At 47.3% G+C, this 21742-nt stretch overlaps 1 protein-coding gene across 1 annotated transcript in view; it reads left to right on the plus strand.

Moving 5' to 3' along the window:
* Positions 1 to 18076, plus strand: part of LOC142492546 (antileukoproteinase-like) — a 74495-nt gene extending 56419 nt beyond the window's left edge. The window contains exon 5 of the mRNA XM_075595249.1: positions 17670 to 18076. Coding sequence (XP_075451364.1) covers positions 17670 to 17679 — 10 coding nt within the window. The 3' untranslated portion in view covers positions 17680 to 18076. The remainder of the gene's footprint in view (positions 1 to 17669) is intronic.
* Positions 18077 to 21742: the final 3666 nt, after the last annotated feature.

Raw genomic sequence — 21742 nt, forward strand, 5'->3', positions numbered from 1 at the left:
CCAGGTCTTACATAGTGTGAGCCCCGCTGGCTAATGACTTGTGTTATAGGGGAGAGCTGAGAATCTTCCAGGTCTTACATAGTGTGAGCCCCGCTGGCTAATGACTTGTGTTATATAAGGGAGAGCTGTGACACCTCCAGGTCTTACATAGTGTGAGCCCCGCTGGCTAATTACTTGTGTTATATAGGGGAGAGCTGAGAATCTTCCAGGTCTTACATAGTGCGAGCCCCGCTGGCTTATGACTTGTGTTATATAGGGGAGAGCTGAGACACTTCCAGGTCTTACATAGTGTGAGCCCCGCTGGCTAATGACTTGTGTTATAGGGGAGAGCTGAGAATCTTCCAGGTCTTACATAGTGTGAGCCCCGCTGGCTAATGACTTGTGTTATATAAGGGAGAGCTGTGACACCTCCAGGTCTTACATAGTGTGAGCCCCGCTGGCTAATGACTTGTGTTATATAGGGGAGAGCTGTGACACCTCCAGGTCTTACAAAGTGTGAGCCCCGCTGGCTAATGACTTGTGTTATAAGGGGAGAGCTGAAACACTTCCAGGTCTTACATAGTGTGAGCCCCGCTGGCTAATGACTTGTGTTATATAGGGGAGAGCTGAGAATCTTCCAGGTCTTACATAGTGTGAGCCCCGCTGGCTAATGACTTGTGTTATATAGGGGAGAGCTGAGACACTTCCAGGTCTTACATAGTGTGAGCCCCGCTGGCTAATGACTTGTGTTATATAGGGGAGAGCTGAGACAATTCCTGGTCTTACATAGTGTGAGCCCCGCTGGCTAATGACTTGTGTTATATAGGGGAGAGCTGAGGCACTTCTAGGTCTTACTCAGTGTGAGCTCCGCTGGCTAATGACTTGTGTTATATAGGGGAGAGCTGAGACACTTTCAGGTCTTACATAGTGTGAGACCCTCTGGCTAATGTCTTGTGTTATATAGGGGAGAGCTGAGACACCACCAGGTCTTACATAGTGTGAGACCCGCTGGCTAATGTCTTGTGTTATATAGGGGAGAGCTGAGACACTTCCAGGTCTTACATAGTGTGAGCCCCGCTGGCTAATTACTTGTGTTATATAGGGGAGAGCTGAGAATCTTCCAGGTCTTACATAGTGCGAGCCCCGCTGGCTTATGACTTGTGTTATATAGGGGAGAGCTGAGACACTTCCAGGTCTTACATAGTGTGAGCCCCGCTGGCTAATGACTTGTGTTATATAGGGGAGAGCTGAGAATCTTCCAGGTCTTACATAGTGTGAGCCCCGCTGGCTAATGACTTGTGTTATATAAGGGAGAGCTGTGACACCTCCAGGTCTTACATAGTGTGAGCCCCGCTGGCTAATGACTTGTGTTATATAGGGGAAAGCTGTGACACTTCCAGGTCTTACATAGTGTGAGCCCCGCTGGCTAATGACTTGTGTTATATAGGGGAGAGCTGAGACACTTCCAGGTCTTACATAGTGTGAGCCCCACTGGCTAATGACTTGTGTTATATAGGGGAGAGCTGTGACACCTCCAGGTCTTACAAAGTGTGAGCCCCGCTGGCTAATGACTTGTGTTATATAGGGGAGAGCTGAAACACTTCCAGGTCTTACATAGTGTGAGCCCCGCTGGCTAATGACTTGTGTTATATAGGGGAGAGCTGAGAATCTTCCAGGTCTTACATAGTGTGAGCCCCGCTGGCTTATGACTTGTGTTATATAGGGGAGAGCTGAGAATCTTCCAGGTCTTACATAGTGTGAGCCCCGCTGGCTAATGACTTGTGTTATATAGGGGAGAGCTGAGACACTTCCAGGTCTTACATAGTGTGAGCCCCGCTGGCTAATAACTTGTGTTATATAGGGGATAGCTGAGGCACTTCCAGTTCTTACATAGTGTGAGCCCCGCTGGCTAATGACTTGTGTTATATAGGGGAGAGATGAGGCACTTCCAGATCTTACATAGTGTGAGCCCCGCTGGCTAATGACTTGTGTTATATAGGGGATAGCTGAGACACTTCCAGGTCATACATAGTGTGAGCCCCGCTGGCTAATGTCTTGTGTTATATAGGGGAGAGCTGAGGCACTTCCAGGTCTTACATAGTGTGAGCCCTGCTGGCTAATGATTTGTGTTATATAGGGGAGAGCTGAGACACTTCCAGGTCTTACATAGTGTGAGCCCCGCTGACTAATGACTTGTGTTATATAGGGGAGAGCTGAGGCAATTCCAAGTCTTACATAGTGTGAGCCCCGCTGGCTAATGTCTTGTGTTATATAGGGGAGAGCTGAGGCACCACCAGGTCTTACATAGTGTGAGCCCCGCTGGCTAACGACTTGTGTTATATAGGGGAGAGCTGAGGCACTTCCAGGTCTTACATAGTGTGACCCCCGCTGGCTAATTACTTTTATTATATAGGGGAGAGCTGAGGCACTTCCAGGTCTTACATAGTGTGAGCCCCGCTGGCTAATGACTTGTGTTATATAGGGGAGAGCTGAGGCACTTCCAGGTCTTACATAGTGTGAGCCCCGCTGGCTAATGACTTGTGTTATATAGGGGAGAGCTGAGACAATTCCTGGTCTTACATAGTGTGAGCCCCGCTGGCTAATGACTTGTGTTATATAGGGGAGAGCTGAGACACTTCCAGGTCTTACATAGTGTGAGCCCCGCTGGCTAATAACTTGTGTTATATAGGGGATAGCTGAGGCACTTCCAGTTCTTACATAGTGTGAGCCCCGCTGGCTAATGACTTGTGTTATATAGGGGAGAGATGAGGCACTTCCAGATCTTACATAGTGTGAGCCCCGCTGGCTAATGACTTGTGTTATATAGGGGATAGCTGAGACACTTCCAGGTCATACATAGTGTGAGCCCCGCTGGCTAATGTCTTGTGTTATATAGGGGAGAGCTGAGGCACTTCCAGGTCTTACATAGTGTGAGCCCTGCTGGCTAATGATTTGTGTTATATAGGGGAGAGCTGAGACACTTCCAGGTCTTACATAGTGTGAGCCCCGCTGACTAATGACTTGTGTTATATAGGGGAGAGCTGAGGCAATTCCAAGTCTTACATAGTGTGAGCCCCGCTGGCTAATGTCTTGTGTTATATAGGGGAGAGCTGAGGCACCACCAGGTCTTACATAGTGTGAGCCCCGCTGGCTAACGACTTGTGTTATATAGGGGAGAGCTGAGGCACTTCCAGGTCTTACATAGTGTGACCCCCGCTGGCTAATTACTTTTATTATATAGGGGAGAGCTGAGGCACTTCCAGGTCTTACATAGTGTGAGCCCCGCTGGCTAATGACTTGTGTTATATAGGGGAGAGCTGAGGCACTTCCAGGTCTTACATAGTGTGAGCCCCGCTGGCTAATGACTTGTGTTATATAGGGGAGAGCTGAGACAATTCCTGGTCTTACATAGTGTGAGCCCCGCTGGCTAATGACTTGTGTTATATAGGGGAGAGCTGAGACACTTCCAGGTCTTACATAGTGTGAGCCCCGCTGACTAATGACTTGTGTTATATAGGGGAGAGCTGAGGCAATTCCAAGTCTTACATAGTGTGAGCCCCGCTGGCTAATGTCTTGTGTTATATAGGGGAGAGCTGAGGCAACACCAGGTCTTACATAGTGTGAGCCCCGCTGGCTAACGACTTGTGTTATATAGGGGAGAGCTGAGGCACTTCCAGGTCTTACATAGTGTGACCCCCGCTGGCTAATGACTTTTATTATATAGGGGAGAGCTGAGGCACTTCCAGGTCTTACATAGTGTGAGCCCCGCTGGCTAATGACTTGTGTTATATAGGGGAGAGCTGAGGCACTTCCAGGTCTTACATAGTGTGAGCCCCGCTGGCTAATGACTTGTGTTATATAGGGGAGAGCTGAGACAATTCCTGGTCTTACATAGTGTGAGCCCCGCTGGCTAATGACTTGTGTTATATAGGGGAGAGCTGAGACACTTCCAGGTCTTACATAGTGTGAGCCCCCCTGGCTAATGACTTGTGTTATATAGGGGAGAGCTGAGACAATTCCTGGTCTTACATAGTGTGAGCCCCGCTGGCTAATGACTTGTGTTATATAGGGGAGAGCTGAGACACTTCCAGGTCTTACATAGTGTGAGCCCCACTGGCTAATGACTTGTGTTATATAGGGGAGAGCTGAGGCACTTCCAGATCTTACATAGTGTGAGCCCCGCTGGCTAATGACTTGTGTTATATAGGGGAGAGCTGAGACACTTCCAGGTCTTACATACAGTAGTGTGAGCCCCGCTGGCTAATAACTTGTGTTATATAGGGGAGAGCTGAGGCACTTCCAGGTCTTACATAGTGTGAGCCCCGCTGGCTAATGACTTGTGTTATATAGGGGAGAGCTGAGGCACTTACAAGTCTTGCATAGTGTGAGCCCGCTAGCTAATGACTTGTGTTATATAGGGGAGAGCTGAGACACTTCCAGGTCTTACATAGTGTGAGCCCCACTGGCTAATGACTTGTGTTATATAGGGGAGAACTAAGACACTTCCAGGTCTTACATAGTGTGAGCCCCGCTGGCTAATCACTTGTGTTATATAGGGGAGAGCTGAGGCACCTCCAGATCTTACAGAGTGTGAGCTCCGCTGGCTAATGACAGGTGTTATATAGGGGAGAGCTGAGGCACTTCCAGATCTTAAATAGTGTGAGCCCCGCTGGCTAATGACTTGTGTTATATAGGGGAGAGCTGAGGGACTTCCAGGTCTTACATAGTGTGAGCCCCGCTGGCTAATGACATGTGTTATACAGGGAAGAGCTGAAGGACTTCCAGGTCTTACATAGTGTGAGCCCTGCTGGCTAATGACTTGTGTTATATAGGGGAGAGCTGAGGCACTTCCAGGTCTTACATAGTGTGAGCCCCGCTGGCTAATGTCTTGTGTTATACAGGGAAGAGCTGAAGGACTTCCAGGTCTTACATAGTGTGAGACCCGCTGGCTAATGACTTGTGTTATATAGGGGAGAGCTGAGACACTTCCAGGTTTTACATAGTGTGAGCCCCGCTGGCTAATGACTTGTGTTATATAGGGGAGAGCTGAGGCACTTCCAGGTCTTACATAGTGTGAGCCCCGCTGGCTAATGACTTGTGTTATATAGGGGAGAGCTGAGACACTTCCAGGTCTTACATAGTGTGAGCCCCGCTGGCTAATGACTTGTGTTATATAGGGGAGAGCTGAGACACTTCCAGGTCTTACATAGTGTGAGCCCCGCTGGCTAATGACTTATGTTATATAGGGGAGAGCTGAGGCACTTCCAGGTCTTACATAGTGTGAGCCCCGCTGGCTAATGACCTGTGTTATATAGGGGAGAGCTGAGGCACTTCCAAGTCTTGCATAGTGTGAGCCCGCTAGCTAATGACTTGTGTTATATAGGGGAGAGCTGAGACACTTCCAGGTCTTACATAGTGTGAGCCCCACTGGCTAATGACTTGTGTTATATAGGGGAGAACTAAGACACTTCCAGGTCTTACATAGTGTGAGCCCCGCTGGCTAATCACTTGTGTTATATAGGGGAGAGCTGAGGCACCTCCAGATCTTACAGAGTGTGAGCTCCGCTGGCTAATGACAGGTGTTATATAGGGGATAGCTGAGGCACTTCAAGATCTTAAATAGTGTGAGCCCCGCTGGCTAATGACTTGTGTTATATAGGGGAGAGCTGAGGGACTTCCAGGTCTTACATAGTGTGAGCCCCGCTGGCTAATGACATGTGTTATACAGGGAAGAGCTGAAGGACTTCCAGGTCTTACATAGTGTGAGCCCTGCTGGCTAATGACTTGTGTTATATAGGGGAGAGCTGAGGCACTTCCAGGTCTTACATAGTGTGAGCCCCGCTGGCTAATGACTTGTGTTATACAGGGAAGAGCTGAAGGACTTCCAGGTCTTACATAGTGTGAGACCCGCTGGCTAATGACTTGTGTTATATAGGGGAGAGCTGAGACACTTCCAGGTTTTACATAGTGTGAGCCCCGCTGGCTAATGACTTGTGTTATATAGGGGAGAGCTGAGGCACTTCCAGGTCTTACATAGTGTGAGCCCCGCTGGCTAATGACTTGTGTTATATAGGGGAGAGCTGAGACACTTCCAGGTCTTACATAGTGTGAGCCCCGCTGGCTAATGACTTGTGTTATATAGGGGAGAGCTGAGACACTTCCAGGTCTTACATAGTGTGAGCCCCGCTGGCTAATGACTTATGTTATATAGGGGAGAGCTGAGGCACTTCCAGGTCTTACATAGTGTGAGCCCCGCTGGCTAATGACCTGTGTTATATAGGGGAGAGCTGAGGCACTTCCAGGTCGTACATAGTGTGAGCCCCGCCGGCTAATGACTTGTATTATATAGGGGAAAGCTGTGACACTTCCAGGTCTTACATAGTGTGAGCCCCGCTGGCTAATGACTTGTGTTATAAAGGGGAGAGCTGAGACACTTCCAGGTCTTACATAGTGTGAGCCCCGCCGGCTAATGACTTGTGTTATATAGGGGATAGCTGAGACACTTCCAGGTCTTACATAGTGTGAGCCCCGCTGGCTAATGACTTATGTTATATAGGGGAGAGCTGAGGCAATTCCTGGTCTTACATAGTGTGAGCTCCGCTGGCTAATGACTTGTGTTATATAGGGGAGAGCTGAGACACTTCCAGGTCTTACATAGTGTGCACCCGCTGGCTAATGTCTTGTGTTATATAGGGGAGAGCTGAGGCACCACCAGGTCTTACATAGTGTGAGCCCCGCTGGCTAACGACTTGTGTTATATAGGGGAGAGCTGAGGCACTTCCAGGTCTTACATAGTGTGACCCCCGCTGGCTAATTACTTTTATTATATAGGGGAGAGCTGAGGCACTTCCAGGTCTTACATAGTGTGAGCCCCGCTGGCTAATGACTTGTGTTATATAGGGGAGAGCTGAGGCACTTCCAGGTCTTACATAGTGTGAGCCCCGCTGGCTAATGACTTATGTTATATAGGGGAGAGCTGGGGCAATTCCTGGTCTTACATAGTGTGAGCTCCGCTGGCTAATGACTTGTGTTATATAGGGGAGAGCTGAGGCAATTCCAAGTCTTACATAGTGTGAGCCCCGCTGGCTAATTTCTTGTGTTATATAGGGGAGAGCTGAGGCACCACCAGGTCTTACATAGTGTGAGCCCCGCTGGCTAACGACTTGTGTTATATAGGGGAGAGCTGAGGCACTTCCAGGTCTTACATAGTGTGACCCCCGCTGGCTAATTACTTTTATTATATAGGGGAGAGCTGAGGCACTTCCAGGTCTTACATAGTGTGAGCCCCGCTGGCTAATGACTTGTGTTATATAGGGGAGAGCTGAGGCACTTCCAGGTCTTACATAGTGTGAGCCCCGCTGGCTAATGACTTGTGTTATATAGGGGAGAGCTGAGACAATTCCTGGTCTTACATAGTGTGAGCCCCGCTGGCTAATGACTTGTGTTATATAGGGGAGAGCTGAGACACTTCCAGGTCTTACATAGTGTGAGCCCCGCTGACTAATGACTTGTGTTATATAGGGGAGAGCTGAGGCAATTCCAAGTCTTACATAGTGTGAGCCCCGCTGGCTAATGTCTTGTGTTATATAGGGGAGAGCTGAGGCAACACCAGGTCTTACATAGTGTGAGCCCCGCTGGCTAACGACTTGTGTTATATAGGGGAGAGCTGAGACACTTCCAGGTCTTACATAGTGTGAGCCCCACTGGCTAATTACTTGTGTTATATAGGGGAGAGCTGAGGCACTTCCAGGTCTTATAGTGTGAGCTCCGCTGGCTAATGACTTGTGTTATATAGGGGAGAGCTGAGGCACTTCCAGATCTTACATAGTGTGAGCCCCGCTGGCTAATGACTTGTGTTATATAGGGGAGAGCTGAGACACTTCCAGGTCTTACATACAGTAGTGTGAGCCCCGCTGGCTAATAACTTGTGTTATATAAGGGAGAGCTGAGGCACTTCCAGGTCTTACATAGTGTGAGCCCCGCTGGCTAATGACTTGTGTTATATAGGGGAGAGCTGAGGCACTTCCAAGTCTTGCATAGTGTGAGCCCGCTAGCTAATGACTTGTGTTATATAGGGGAGAGCTGAGACACTTCCAGGTCTTACATAGTGTGAGCCCCACTGGCTAATGACTTGTGTTATATAGGGGAGAACTTAGACACTTCCAGGTCTTACATAGTGTGAGCCCCGCTGGCTAATCACTTGTGTTATATAGGGGAGAGCTGAGGCACCTACAGATCTTACAGAGTGTGAGCTCCGCTGGCTAATGACAGGTGTTATATAGGGGAGAGCTGAGGCACTTCCAGATCTTAAATAGTGTGAGCCCCGCTGGCTAATGACTTGTGTTATATAGGGGAGAGCTGAGGGACTTCCAGGTCTTACATAGTGTGAGCCCCGCTGGCTAATGACATGTGTTATACAGGGAAGAGATGAAGGACTTCCAGGTCCTACATAGTGTGAGCCCTGCTGGCTAATGACTTGTGTTATATAGGGGAGAGCTGAGGCACTTCCAGGTCTTACATAGTGTGAGCCCCGCTGGCTAATGTCTTGTGTTATACAGGGAAGAGCTGAAGGACTTCCAGGTCTTACATAGTGTGAGACCCGCTGGCTAATGACTTGTGTTATATAGGGGAGAGCTGAGACACTTCCAGGTTTTACATAGTGTGAGCCCCGCTGGCTAATGACTTGTGTTATATAGGGGAGAGCTGAGGCACTTCCAGGTCTTACATAGTGTGAGCCCCGCTGGCTAATGACTTGTGTTATATAGGGGAGAGCTGAGACACTTCCAGGTCTTACATAGTGTGAGCCCCGCTGGCTAATGACTTGTGTTATATAGGGGAGAGCTGAGACACTTCCAGGTCTTACATAGTGTGAGCCCCGCTGGCTAATGACTTATGTTATATAGGGGAGAGCTGAGGCACTTCCAGGTCTTACATAGTGTGAGCCCCGCTGGCTAATGACCTGTGTTATATAGGGGAGAGCTGAGGCACTTCCAAGTATTGCATAGTGTGAGCCCGCTAGCTAATGACTTGTGTTATATAGGGGAGAGCTGAGACACTTCCAGGTCTTACATAGTGTGAGCCCCACTGGCTAATGACTTGTGTTATATAGGGGAGAACTAAAACACTTCCAGGTCTTACATAGTGTGAGCCCCGCTGGCTAATCACTTGTGTTATATAGGGGAGAGCTGAGGCACCTCCAGATCTTACAGAGTGTGAGCTCCGCTGGCTAATGACAGGTGTTATATAGGGGAGAGCTGAGGCACTTCCAGATCTTAAATAGTGTGAGCCCCGCTGGCTAATGACTTGTGTTATATAGGGGAGAGCTGAGGGACTTCCAGGTCTTACATAGTGTGAGCCCCGCTGGCTAATGACATGTGTTATACAGGGAAGAGCTGAAGGACTTCCAGGTCTTACATAGTGTGAGCCCTGCTGGCTAATGACTTGTGTTATATAGGGGAGAGCTGAGGCACTTCCAGGTCTTACATAGTGTGAGCCCCGCTGGCTAATGACTTGTGTTATACAGGGAAGAGCTGAAGGACTTCCAGGTCTTACATAGTGTGAGACCCGCTGGCTAATGACTTGTGTTATATAGGGGAGAGCTGAGACACTTCCAGGTTTTACATAGTGTGAGCCCCGCTGGCTAATGACTTGTGTTATATAGGGGAGAGCTGAGGCACTTCCAGGTCTTACATAGTGTGAGCCCCGCTGGCTAATGACTTGTGTTATATAGGGGAGAGCTGAGACACTTCCAGGTCTTACATAGTGTGAGCCCCGCTGGCTAATGACTTGTGTTATATAGGGGAGAGCTGAGACACTTCCAGGTCTTACATAGTGTGAGCCCCGCTGGCTAATGACTTATGTTATATAGGGGAGAGCTGAGGCACTTCCAGGTCTTACATAGTGTGAGCCCCGCTGGCTAATGACCTGTGTTATATAGGGGAGAGCTGAGGCACTTCCAGGTCGTACATAGTGTGAGCCCCGCCGGCTAATGACTTGTGTTATATAGGGGAAAGCTGTGACACTTCCAGGTCTTACATAGTGTGAGCCCCGCTGGCTAATGACTTGTGTTATATAGGGGAGAACTAAGACACTTCCAGGTATTACATAGTGTGAGCCCCGCTGGCTAATGACTTATGTTATATAGGGGAGAGCTGAGGCAATTCCTGGTCTTACATAGTGTGAGCTCCGCTGGCTAATGACTTGTGTTATATAGGGGAGAGCTGAGACACTTCCAGGTCTTACATAGTGTGCACCCGCTGGCTAATGACTTATGTTATATAGGGGAGAGCTGAGACACTTCCAGGTCTTACATAGTGTGAGCCCCGCCGGCTAATGACTTGTGTTATATAGGGGATAGCTGAGACACTTCCAGGTCTTACATAGTGTGAGCCCCGCTGGCTAATGACTTGTGTTATATAGGGGAGAGCTGAGACACTTCCAGGTCTTACATAGTGTGAGCTCCGCTGGCTAATGTCTTGTGTTATATAGGGGAGAGCTGAGGCACTTCCAGGTCTTACATAGTGTGAGCCCCGCTGGCTAATGACTTGTGTTATATAGGGGAGAGCTGAGACACTTCCAGGTCTTACATAGTGTGAGCCCCGCCGGCTAATGACTTGTGTTATATAGGGGATAGCTGAGACACTTCCAGGTCTTACATAGTGTGAGCCCCGCTGGCTAATGACTTATGTTATATAGGGGAGAGCTGAGGCACTTCCAGGTCTTATAGTGTGAGCTCCGCTGGCTAATGACTTGTGTTATATAGGGGAGAGCTGAGACACTTCCAGGTCTTACATAGTGTGAGCCCCGCCGGCTAATGACTTGTGTTATATAGGGGAGAGCTGAGACACTTCCAGGTCTTACATAGTGTGAGCCCCGCTGGCTAATGACTTGTGTTATATAGGGGAGAGCTGAGACACTTCCAGGTCTTACATAGTGTGAGCCCCGCTGGCTAATGACTTGTGTTATATAGGGGAGAGCTGAGGCACTTCCAGGTCTTACATAGTGTGAGCCCCGCTGGCTAATGACTTGTGTTATATAGGGGAAAGCTGTGACACTTCCAGGTCTTACATAGTGTGAGCTCCGCTGGCTAATGACATGTGTTATATAGGGGGGAGCTGAGACACTTCCAGGTCTTACATACAGTAGTGTGAGCCCCGCCGGCTAATGACTTGTGTTATATAGGGGAGAGCTGAGGCAATTCCAGGTCTTACATAGTGTGAGCCCCGCTGGCTAATGACTTGTGTTATATAGGGGAGAGCTGAGGCACTTCCAGGCCTTACATTGTTTGAGCCCAGCAGGCTAATGACTTGTGTTATATAGGGGAGAGCTGAGGCACTTCCAGGTCTTACATAGTGTGAGCCCCGCTGACTAATGACTTGTGTTATATAGGGGAGAGCTGAGGCAATTCCAGGTCTTACATAGTGTGAGCCCTGCTGGCTAATGTCTTGTGTTATATAGGGGAGAGCTGAGGCACCACCAGGTCTTACATAGTGTGAGCCCCGCTGGCTAACGACTTGTGTTATATAGGGGAGAGCTGAGGCACTTCCAGGTCTTACATAGTGTGAGCCCCGCTGACTAATGACTTGTGTTATATAGGGGAGAGCTGAGGCAATTCCAGGTCTTACATAGTGTGAGCCCTGCTGGCTAATGTCTTGTGTTATATAGGGGAGAGCTGAGGCACCACCAGGTCTTACATAGTGTGAGCCCCGCTGGCTAACGACTTGTGTTATATAGGGGAGAGCTGAGACACTTCCAGGTCTTACATAGTGTGAGCATGCTGGCTAATGACTTGTGTTATATAGGGGAGAGCTGAGACACTTCCAGGTCTTACATAGTGTGAGCCCCGCTGGCTAATGACATGTGTTATATAGGGGAAAGCTGAGACACTTCCAGGTCTTACATAGTGTGAGCCCCGCTGGCTAATGTCTTGTGTTATATAGGGGAGAGCTGAGGCACTTCCAGGTCTTACATAGTGTGAGCCCCGCTGGCTAATGACTTTTATTATATAGGGGAGAGCTGAGGCACTTCCAGGTCTTACATAGTGTGAGCCCCGCTGGCTAATGACTTGTGTTATATAGGGGAGAGCTGAGACACTTCCAGGTCTTACATAGTGTGAGACCCGCTGGCTAATGACTTGTGTTATATAGGGGAGAGCTGAGACACTTCCAGGTCTTACATAGTGTGAGCCCCGCTGGCTAATGACTTGTGTTATATAGGGGAGAGCTGAGACACTTCCAGGTCTTACATAGTGTGAGCCCCACTGGCTAATGTCTTGTGTTATATAGGGGAGAGCTGAGGCACTTTCAGGTCTTACATAGTGTGAGCCCCGCTGGCTAATGTCTTGTGTTATATAGGGGATAGCTGAGGCACTTCCAGGTCTTACATAGTGTGACACCCGCTGGCTAAAGACTTGTGTTATATAGGGGAGAGCTGAGGCACTTCCAGGTTTTACATAGTGTGAGCCCCACTGGCTAATGACTTGTGTTATATAGGGGAGAGCTGAGACACTTCCAGGTCTTACATAGTGTGAGCCCCACTGGCTAATGACTTGTGTTATATAGGGGAGAACTAAGACACTTCCAGGTCTTACATAGTGTGAGCCCCGCTGGCTAATCACTTGTGTTATATAGGGGAGAGCTGAGGCACCTCCAGATCTTACAGAGTGTGAGCTCCGCTGGCTAATGACAGGTGTTATATAGGGGAGAGCTGAGGCACTTCCAGATCTTAAATAGTGTGAGCCCCGCTGGCTAATGACTTGTGTTATATAGGGGAGAGCTGAGGGACTTCCAGGTCTTACATAGTGTGAGCCCCGCTGGCTAATGACATGTGTTATACAGGGAAGAGCTGAAGGACTTCCAGGTCTTACATAGTGTGAGCCCCGCTGACTAATGACTTGTGTTATATAGGGGAGAGCTGAGGCAATTCCAGGTCTTACATAGTGTGAGCCCTGCTGGCTAATGTCTTGTGTTATATAGGGGAGAGCTGAGGCACCACCAGGTCTTACATAGTGTGAGCCCCGCTGGCTAACGACTTGTGTTATATAGGGGAGAGCTGAGACACTTCCAGGTCTTACATAGTGTGAGCATGCTGGCTAATGACTTGTGTTATATAGGGGAGAGCTGAGACACTTCCAGGTCTTACATAGTGTGAGCCCCGCTGGCTAATGACATGTGTTATATAGGGGAAAGCTGAGACACTTCCAGGTCTTACATAGTGTGAGCCCCGCTGGCTAATGTCTTGTGTTATATAGGGGAGAGCTGAGGCACTTCCAGGTCTTACATAGTGTGAGCCCCGCTGGCTAATGACTTTTATTATATAGGGGAGAGCTGAGGCACTTCCAGGTCTTACATAGTGTGAGCCCCGCTGGCTAATGACTTGTGTTATATAGGGGAGAGCTGAGACACTTCCAGGTCTTACATAGTGTGAGACCCGCTGGCTAATGACTTGTGTTATATAGGGGAGAGCTGAGACACTTCCAGGTCTTACATAGTGTGAGCCCCGCTGGCTAATGACTTGTGTTATATAGGGGAGAGCTGAGACACTTCCAGGTCTTACATAGTGTGAGCCCCACTGGCTAATGTCTTGTGTTATATAGGGGAGAGCTGAGGCACTTTCAGGTCTTACATAGTGTGAGCCCCGCTGGCTAATGTCTTGTGTTATATAGGGGATAGCTGAGGCACTTCCAGGTCTTACATAGTGTGACACCCGCTGGCTAAAGACTTGTGTTATATAGGGGAGAGCTGAGGCACTTCCAGGTTTTACATAGTGTGAGCCCCACTGGCTAATGACTTGTGTTATATAGGGGAGAGCTGAGACACTTCCAGGTCTTACATAGTGTGAGCCCCACTGGCTAATGACTTGTGTTATATAGGGGAGAACTAAGACACTTCCAGGTCTTACATAGTGTGAGCCCCGCTGGCTAATCACTTGTGTTATATAGGGGAGAGCTGAGGCACCTCCAGATCTTACAGAGTGTGAGCTCCGCTGGCTAATGACAGGTGTTATATAGGGGAGAGCTGAGGCACTTCCAGATCTTAAATAGTGTGAGCCCCGCTGGCTAATGACTTGTGTTATATAGGGGAGAGCTGAGGGACTTCCAGGTCTTACATAGTGTGAGCCCCGCTGGCTAATGACATGTGTTATACAGGGAAGAGCTGAAGGACTTCCAGGTCTTACATAGTGTGAGCCCTGCTGGCTAATGACTTGTGTTATATAGGGGAGAGCTGAGGCACTTTCAGGTCTTACATAGTGTGAGCCCCGCTGGCTAATGACTTGTGTTATACAGGGAAGAGCTGAAGGACTTCCAGGTCTTACATAGTGTGAGACCCGCTGGCTAATGACTTGTGTTATATAGGGGAGAGCTGAGACACTTCCAGGTTTTACATAGTGTGAGCCCCGCTGGCTAATGACTTGTGTTATATAGGGGAGAGCTGAGGCACTTCCAGGTCTTACATAGTGTGAGCCCCGCTGGCTAATGACTTGTGTTATATAGGGGAGAGCTGAGACACTTCCAGGTCTTACATAGTGTGAGCCCCGCTGGCTAATGACTTGTGTTATATAGGGGAGAGCTGAGACACTTCCAGGTCTTACATAGTGTGAGCCCCGCTGGCTAATGACCTGTGTTATATAGGGGAGAGCTGAGGCACTTCCAGGTCGTACATAGTGTGAGCCCCGCCGGCTAATGACTTGTGTTATATAGGGGAAAGCTGTGACACTTCCAGGTCTTACATAGTGTGAGCCCCACTGGCTAATGACTTGTGTTATAAAGGGGAGAGCTGAGACACTTCCAGGTCTTACATAGTGTGAGCCCCGCCGGCTAATGACTTGTGTTATATAGGGGATAGCTGAGACACTTCCAGGTCTTACATAGTGTGAGCCCCGCTGGCTAATGACTTATGTTATATAGGGGAGAGCTGAGGCAATTCCTGGTCTTACATAGTGTGAGCTCCGCTGGCTAATGACTTGTGTTATATAGGGGAGAGCTGAGACACTTCCAGGTCTTACATAGTGTGCACCCGCTGGCTAATGACTTATGTTATATAGGGGAGAGCTGAGACACTTCCAGGTCTTACATAGTGTGAGCCCCACCGGCTAATGACTTGTGTTATATAGGGGATAGCTGAGACACTTCCAGGTCTTACATAGTGTGAGCCCCGCTGGCTAATGACTTGTGTTATATAGGGGAGAGCTGAGACACTTCCAGGTCTTACATAGTGTGAGCTCCGCTGGCTAATGTCTTGTGTTATATAGGGGAGAGCTGAGGCACTTCCAGGTCTTACATAGTGTGAGCCCCGCTGGCTAATGACTTGTGTTATATAGGGGAGAGCTGAGACACTTCCAGGTCTTACATAGTGTGAGCCCCGCCGGCTAATGACTTGTGTTATATAGGGGATAGCTGAGACACTTCCAGGTCTTACATAGTGTGAGCCCCGCTGGCTAATGACTTATGTTATATAGGGGAGAGCTGAGGCACTTCCAGGTCTTATAGTGTGAGCTCCGCTGGCTAATGACTTGTGTTATATAGGGGAGAGCTGAGACACTTCCAGGTCTTACATAGTGTGAGCCCCGCCGGCTAATGACTTGTGTTATATAGGGGAGAGCTGAGACACTTCCAGGTCTTACATAGTGTGAGCCCCGCTGGCTAATGACTTGTGTTATATAGGGGAGAGCTGAGACACTTCCAGGTCTTACATAGTGTGAGCCCCGCTGGCTAATGACTTGTGTTATATAGGGGAGAGCTGAGGCACTTCCAGGTCTTACATAGTGTGAGCCCCGCTGGCTAATGACTTGTGTTATATAGGGGAAAGCTGTGACACTTCCAGGTCTTACATAGTGTGAGCTCCGCTGGCTAATGACATGTGTTATATAGGGGGGAGCTGAGACACTTCCAGGTCTTACATAGTGTGAGCCCCGCTGGCTAATGACTTGTGTTATATAGGGGAGAGCTGAGGCACTTCCAGGCCTTACATTGTGTGAGCCCAGCAGGCTAATGACTTGTGTTATATAGGGGAGAGCTGAGGCACTTCCAGGTCTTACATAGTGTGAGCCCCGCTGACTAATGACTTGTGTTATATAGGGGAGAGCTGAGGCAATTCCAGGTCTTACATAGTGTGAGCCCTGCTGGCTAATGTCTTGTGTTATATAGGGGAGAGCTGAGGCACCACCAGGTCTTACATAGTGTGAGCCCCGCTGGCTAACGACTTGTGTTATATAGGGGAGAGCTTAGGCACTTCCAGGTCTTACATAGTGTGAGCCCCGCTGGCTAATGACTTGTGTTATATAGGGGAGAGCTGAGACACTTCCAGGTCTTACATAGTGTGAGCATGCTGGCTAATGACTTGTGTTATATAGGGGAGAGCTGAGACACTTCCAGGTCTTACATAGTGTGAGCCCCGCTGGCTAATGACATGTGTTATATAGGGGAAAGCTGAGACACTTCCAGGTCTTACATAGTGTGAGCCCCGCTGGCTAATGTCTTGTGTTATATAGGGGAGAGCTGAGGCACTTCCAGGTCTTACATAGTGTGAGCCCCGCTGGCTAATGACTTTTATTATATAGGGGAGAGCTGAGGCACTTCCAGGTCTTACATAGTGTGAGCCCCGCTGGCTAATGACTTGTGTTATATAGGGGAGAGCTGAGACACTTCCAGGTCTTACATAGTGTGAGACCCGCTGGCTAATGACTTGTGTTATATAGGGGAGAGCTGAGACACTTCCAGGTCTTACATAGTGTGAGCCCCGCTGGCTAATGACTTGTGTTATATAGGGGAGAGCTGAGACACTTCCAGGTCTTACATAGTGTGAGCCCCACTGGCTAATGTCTTGTGTTATATAGGGGAGAGCTGAGGCACTTTCAGGTCTTACATAGTGTGAGCCCCGCTGGCTAATGTCTTGTGTTATATAGGGGATAGCTGAGGCACTTCCAGGTCTTACATAGTGTGACACCCGCTGGCTAAAGACTTGTGTTATATAGGGGAGAGCTGAGGCACTTCCAGGTTTTACATAGTGTGAGCCCCACTGGCTAATGACTTGTGTTATATAGGGGAGAGCTGAGGCACTTCCAGGTCTTACATAGTGTGAGCCCCGCTGGTTAATGACTTGTGTTATATAGGGGAGAGCTGAGGCACACGCGCCTAACATTCACTCAGCTCCAAGCTGAATATTATACCCTGTTATACAGTCACGCACACTTCTCATGGGAATAATAGATAGACCCCAATGTGATATATATTTGTATACACAGAGTGTGAAAAAAATGTATATGAATAAAATGTGCAAATGTTACAGTAAATTGGTGTTTAGAAAATGAGATTTATCAGGGCAGTTTCAGTGCAAATAACATTATTTTTTTTATCTTGTATCACTTTGAGCCAATACAGTATGTGGCAATACAGTATGTGGCAATACAGTATGTGGCAATACAGTATGTGGCAATACAGTATGTGGCAATACAGTATGTGGAAAGGTCTTTGCTGTAATACTTGCTCATCGTGCACAAAATTGTCATTTTACAGCTAGAGAAGTTAGGGAAGCGTTACACAATGCGCATATTATAATGGAAAGTGCTCCAATATGGGGGAGAGTCCCTGAGCTCTTGTAACTGGTATCGGGGCTCGATTCTGTGTTATCTGCATCGCAAGTTAAGCCTGAATTTCATTACACAAAATAACATAGTATTTTCTACCTTTTTAGGTTCGGATAAAGGAACCTGCCGAAGCCGCCTGGGAAGCCGCTACCAGAGGGAAGATAGTGACATCCTACACAACGCAGCCCGTTCCCATGGAAGTGACGTATTTAGCGGAAGCCTCCGAAGGTCGGAGTCCCTGATGGGATCTGATAGCGGCGGTGGGAAACCCCAGCAGGGATACAAGTAACCCCCTTTCCCTGTCAGAGAGGCCTGTGACACAGTGTAACGCAGCGCATTGCAGGCCCCTCGTGCAGGAAATGGGAGTATCCTTGTGTTACATTTCTTCCTGGATTTTATTTTGGTTTGTTTCTCAGCCTGTGGGGTCATTGCTTGGGGATTGGTATCTGTTCTGCGCATATTATTCTGTCTGTAGATGCAGCTGCATTTAATAAAGACACTTTGTAATCACTCAGACCTGTCTACTGCTGGAATTTGTCACCTCGGAACTGTGGAGGTTTTTTAATGTAGAATAAAGAAGTAAATAATAATGGCCTAAAATATAAATATTACAATATTACACCCAGTATGTTAGCATCACAATATTATGCCACGTATGGCTGTTTCTCACACGTGTATCAGCTCGTGCTTTGGGGAGCGTCAGTAGCTTAGTTAACTTTGAAGCAGCAGAGCCCAGTTCCAATCCCAGTGTCAGCTTCTTGTGAGCTTGGGTGAAACGCATCAGGGGCATTTATTTAATAGGGGCGTAAGACACCTATAATATCATATCCATTCACTCAAATGAGCTGTAAGGTATGTTCCAGAGACGGAAGGTGTCTAAATAGAAGAGCATGGATAGGGCACTAAATTTAGATCTTCTCACAAAATCAGAATGTCAGATTTGATATATTCCAGCACCTTCTATCCCCATCCTACATCATTCACATCAAGTTCACAAATCACTCACTAACCCACCAAAGCACCCTATCATTTCACGGATTAATTCTATTTTTTTCAACAACTTGTTTTAAAATGTTCCTTCTCACCTATTTATTACACACCGCTTCAGTTCTTCAATATAAAATATGATCACTTGGGATTCTAACGATAGATTAGCCACTTTAGATATCCAATCACTTTACATCAGTATACTCCACTCTGGAGGCTTTAAAGCAACTTATTTCATTTTATCTTTACATAGCACACAAGCACTCACACAACAACAATTTATCACTCCTTTTGTATTGTATTGTATTGAATGTCTTTATTTATATAGCGCCATTAATGTACATAGCGCTTCACAGTAGTAATACACATAGTAATCAAATAAACAGATAATTTAAATAACAGCTCATGGGAATAAGTGCTTCAGACATAAAAGTAACATTAAGGAAGAGGAGTCCCTGCTCCGAGGAGCTTACAATCTAATTGGTAGGTAGGAGAACGTACAGAGACAGTAGGAGGGCGTTCTGGTGCGTCTGCAGGGGGCCAAGCTTATGTATCATGTGTTCAAATATCCACAGTGCTATTCATATGCTTCTTTAAGCAAGTGTGTTTTAAGGTGGGTCTTAAAGGTGGATAGAGAGGGTGCTAGTCGGGTACTGAGGGGAAGGGCATTCCAGAGGTGTGGGGCAGTCAGTGAAAAAGGTTTAAGGCGGGAGAGGGCTTTAGATACAAAGGGGGTAGAAAGAAGAGATCCTTGAGAAGAACGCAAGAGTCTGGATGGTGCATAACAAGAAATTAGGGCTGAGATGTAAAGAGGGGCAGAAGAGTGTAAAGCTTTAAAAGTGAAGAGAAGAATGGAGTGTGAGACGCGGGATTTGATCGGAAGCCAGGAGGGGGATTTCATGAGGGGAGATGCTGAGACAGATCTAGGAAAGAGTAGAGTGATTCTGGCAGCAGCGTTATACTCACAATAATTTTTAATTTGAGACACAATTTAATTGATACATTTGTGGCATGACGATGGAGACACGTTTTGAACTTTCTTTTGCTAATTTACTTATGGGATGGTGGGAGTCATTTCTCATTTGGGTGGTCAATGTATCTCCTCCACAACATGTTTTTTGGAGGAGCTACATCGACGACATCCTCATAATTTGCGATGGGAGTAAGGAATCTTTTACACAATTTTCAACCTTCTCAAAGAGAATGATATCAACCTCAGATTTACTAGCGAGAGTCATGTTGATTCCACATGTTTCCTGGACCTGGTTATTTATATTGAATCAAATTCGGACAAAGATATATATTTATTCCGGACCCGACTCACTTGTGGAAGGTGAGAAGTTCCATGAAGCTTATCTTGTCCCCTTTTTAAAGCACACAAACTCCTTTTATTTTCTTCAACTTTCTTGAGTGTGGTTAACAGAAATATAAAAGAACTTGCATGTAGATATGATAGCAAATATCTCTTGTCAGGAGAATTAGCCTTGTGAGATGAAGGTGCTTTGTTATGGGGGGAAGGTAAAAAATGAATTTCTTTCTAAGGGAACAGGGATGTCTACTCACTGTGTCTGCTGATGAAAAGAAAGCACACTTCCTTTCCAGGCAGGAACAAACCAAGGGGCATACCAATATGCAGATAAGGGGAGGGGAAGAGGGCTAAACCAAACTCAGCTATGAGTTTTGGGGGGTTGCCAGGGCAACTAACTAGTGGCTTGTGTAAAGGGAATTAAGTTACAGCTAAATGCAATTTTCATGGCAGCATAGACTGTTAGAACAGGGGAAACATGCAACTTTCCCTGGGGAAAGCTGGCAGTGTGAGAGCAGAAAATACACACAGAAATAAACAATCCTGTTTCTGGACACTCGTCTTCTAGTATCAGTAGATACCACTATATCTAACATAAACGTGGACCATATAAAATACAATAACAATGTATAAAGTCCATGTTCACATAACAACGTGGTGCTGGTTGGTACCACTTTCTCCCACATTCCTTTGGCAAGGGGTGCCAAGAGGAGATACCAGTCCAGGATGGCTAGGTGCTCCTTAATGTCTTTTTGGAATCCATAGAACGAGTGACTGATTCATAGTTGCTGGAATCCGATTTGGACATTAGAAGGATAGTCTATGTACTGGCCTGATGAAGGCTTTCGCAGTTCCTTGTTTGTGGACTCTCAAGCTTCACATGTAAATACATATTTCTGCACCTAATGAGTAATCATGAACAGAAATGAATTGACAACATTCCTAATAGTCAATTCTTAAGACCGAGACATAATTGTACAGAGGAATTTGAATTTGAATCACAAGCATCATTTCTCTGTGAGAGATTTTCTAAACGGGATATAAAAAAAGATCTGATTCAATCTGCACATCTGAAACAAAACATAAAAAAATTGAAAACCTGTTATAATATAACATTTCTTTTGAAAAAAATGAAACAAATACCTATAATCACAAACAAAGAGGAAAATATAGAATCTTCTCAAACCAACTTTGATGGGAACAAAACCACTGTTGGCCAAATACCATTATTCATTACTCAACATTTTAAAGCACATAATACTATCAAACAAGCAATTACAAAACATTGGCACATTCTTTACATGGATCCTATTATACGTCACACAGATGCAGCCTGATTAATTTAGCAGTTTGCCTCAAAGAAACTGCAGACGAAATGCAGCATGACCATGGCCAGATCGCAGTTTCCCCACGGTCAATAACGCAGTAGAAGTATTGCCCATGTAACGGTATTTCTGACCTGGCCTGACCCACCCAATCTCACATTGGCCCCTGTGGTCTAACCAGTCCCCATTACAGTGTAGTTGTGTCTGGTGGTGCACCTGTTGGCTACAGGACTCCCGAGTCTCCCGCATGATGGTGTATGGGGAGGACCCGTCCAGACAGACAGCTGAGGTAGTGTGCTGAGTCCTACCTAGGTCCAGTGCAGCGCCTCCACCTCATCAGGGTCCCTTTGGTCACTTGGGGATGGTCCTGGCGAGGAACTCCTCTGTGGTGCTCCTCTCTGTACAATCACTCCACACATGTACACGAGAGGGTTTGTAATTAAGAGCATCTTTATTGTACGGTGGGCCATGCTGCCCTCCACAATGGGGTGTAATTAGCCCTCCATTGTCACCGTACTTCCCTTTAAAAGGTATAGTTCTCCTTAATTAGGGATTCCCTATC

The sequence above is a fragment of the Ascaphus truei genome, chromosome 4 (assembly GCF_040206685.1).
Source record: "Ascaphus truei isolate aAscTru1 chromosome 4, aAscTru1.hap1, whole genome shotgun sequence".
Classification (NCBI taxonomy): Eukaryota; Metazoa; Chordata; class Amphibia; order Anura; family Ascaphidae; genus Ascaphus; species Ascaphus truei.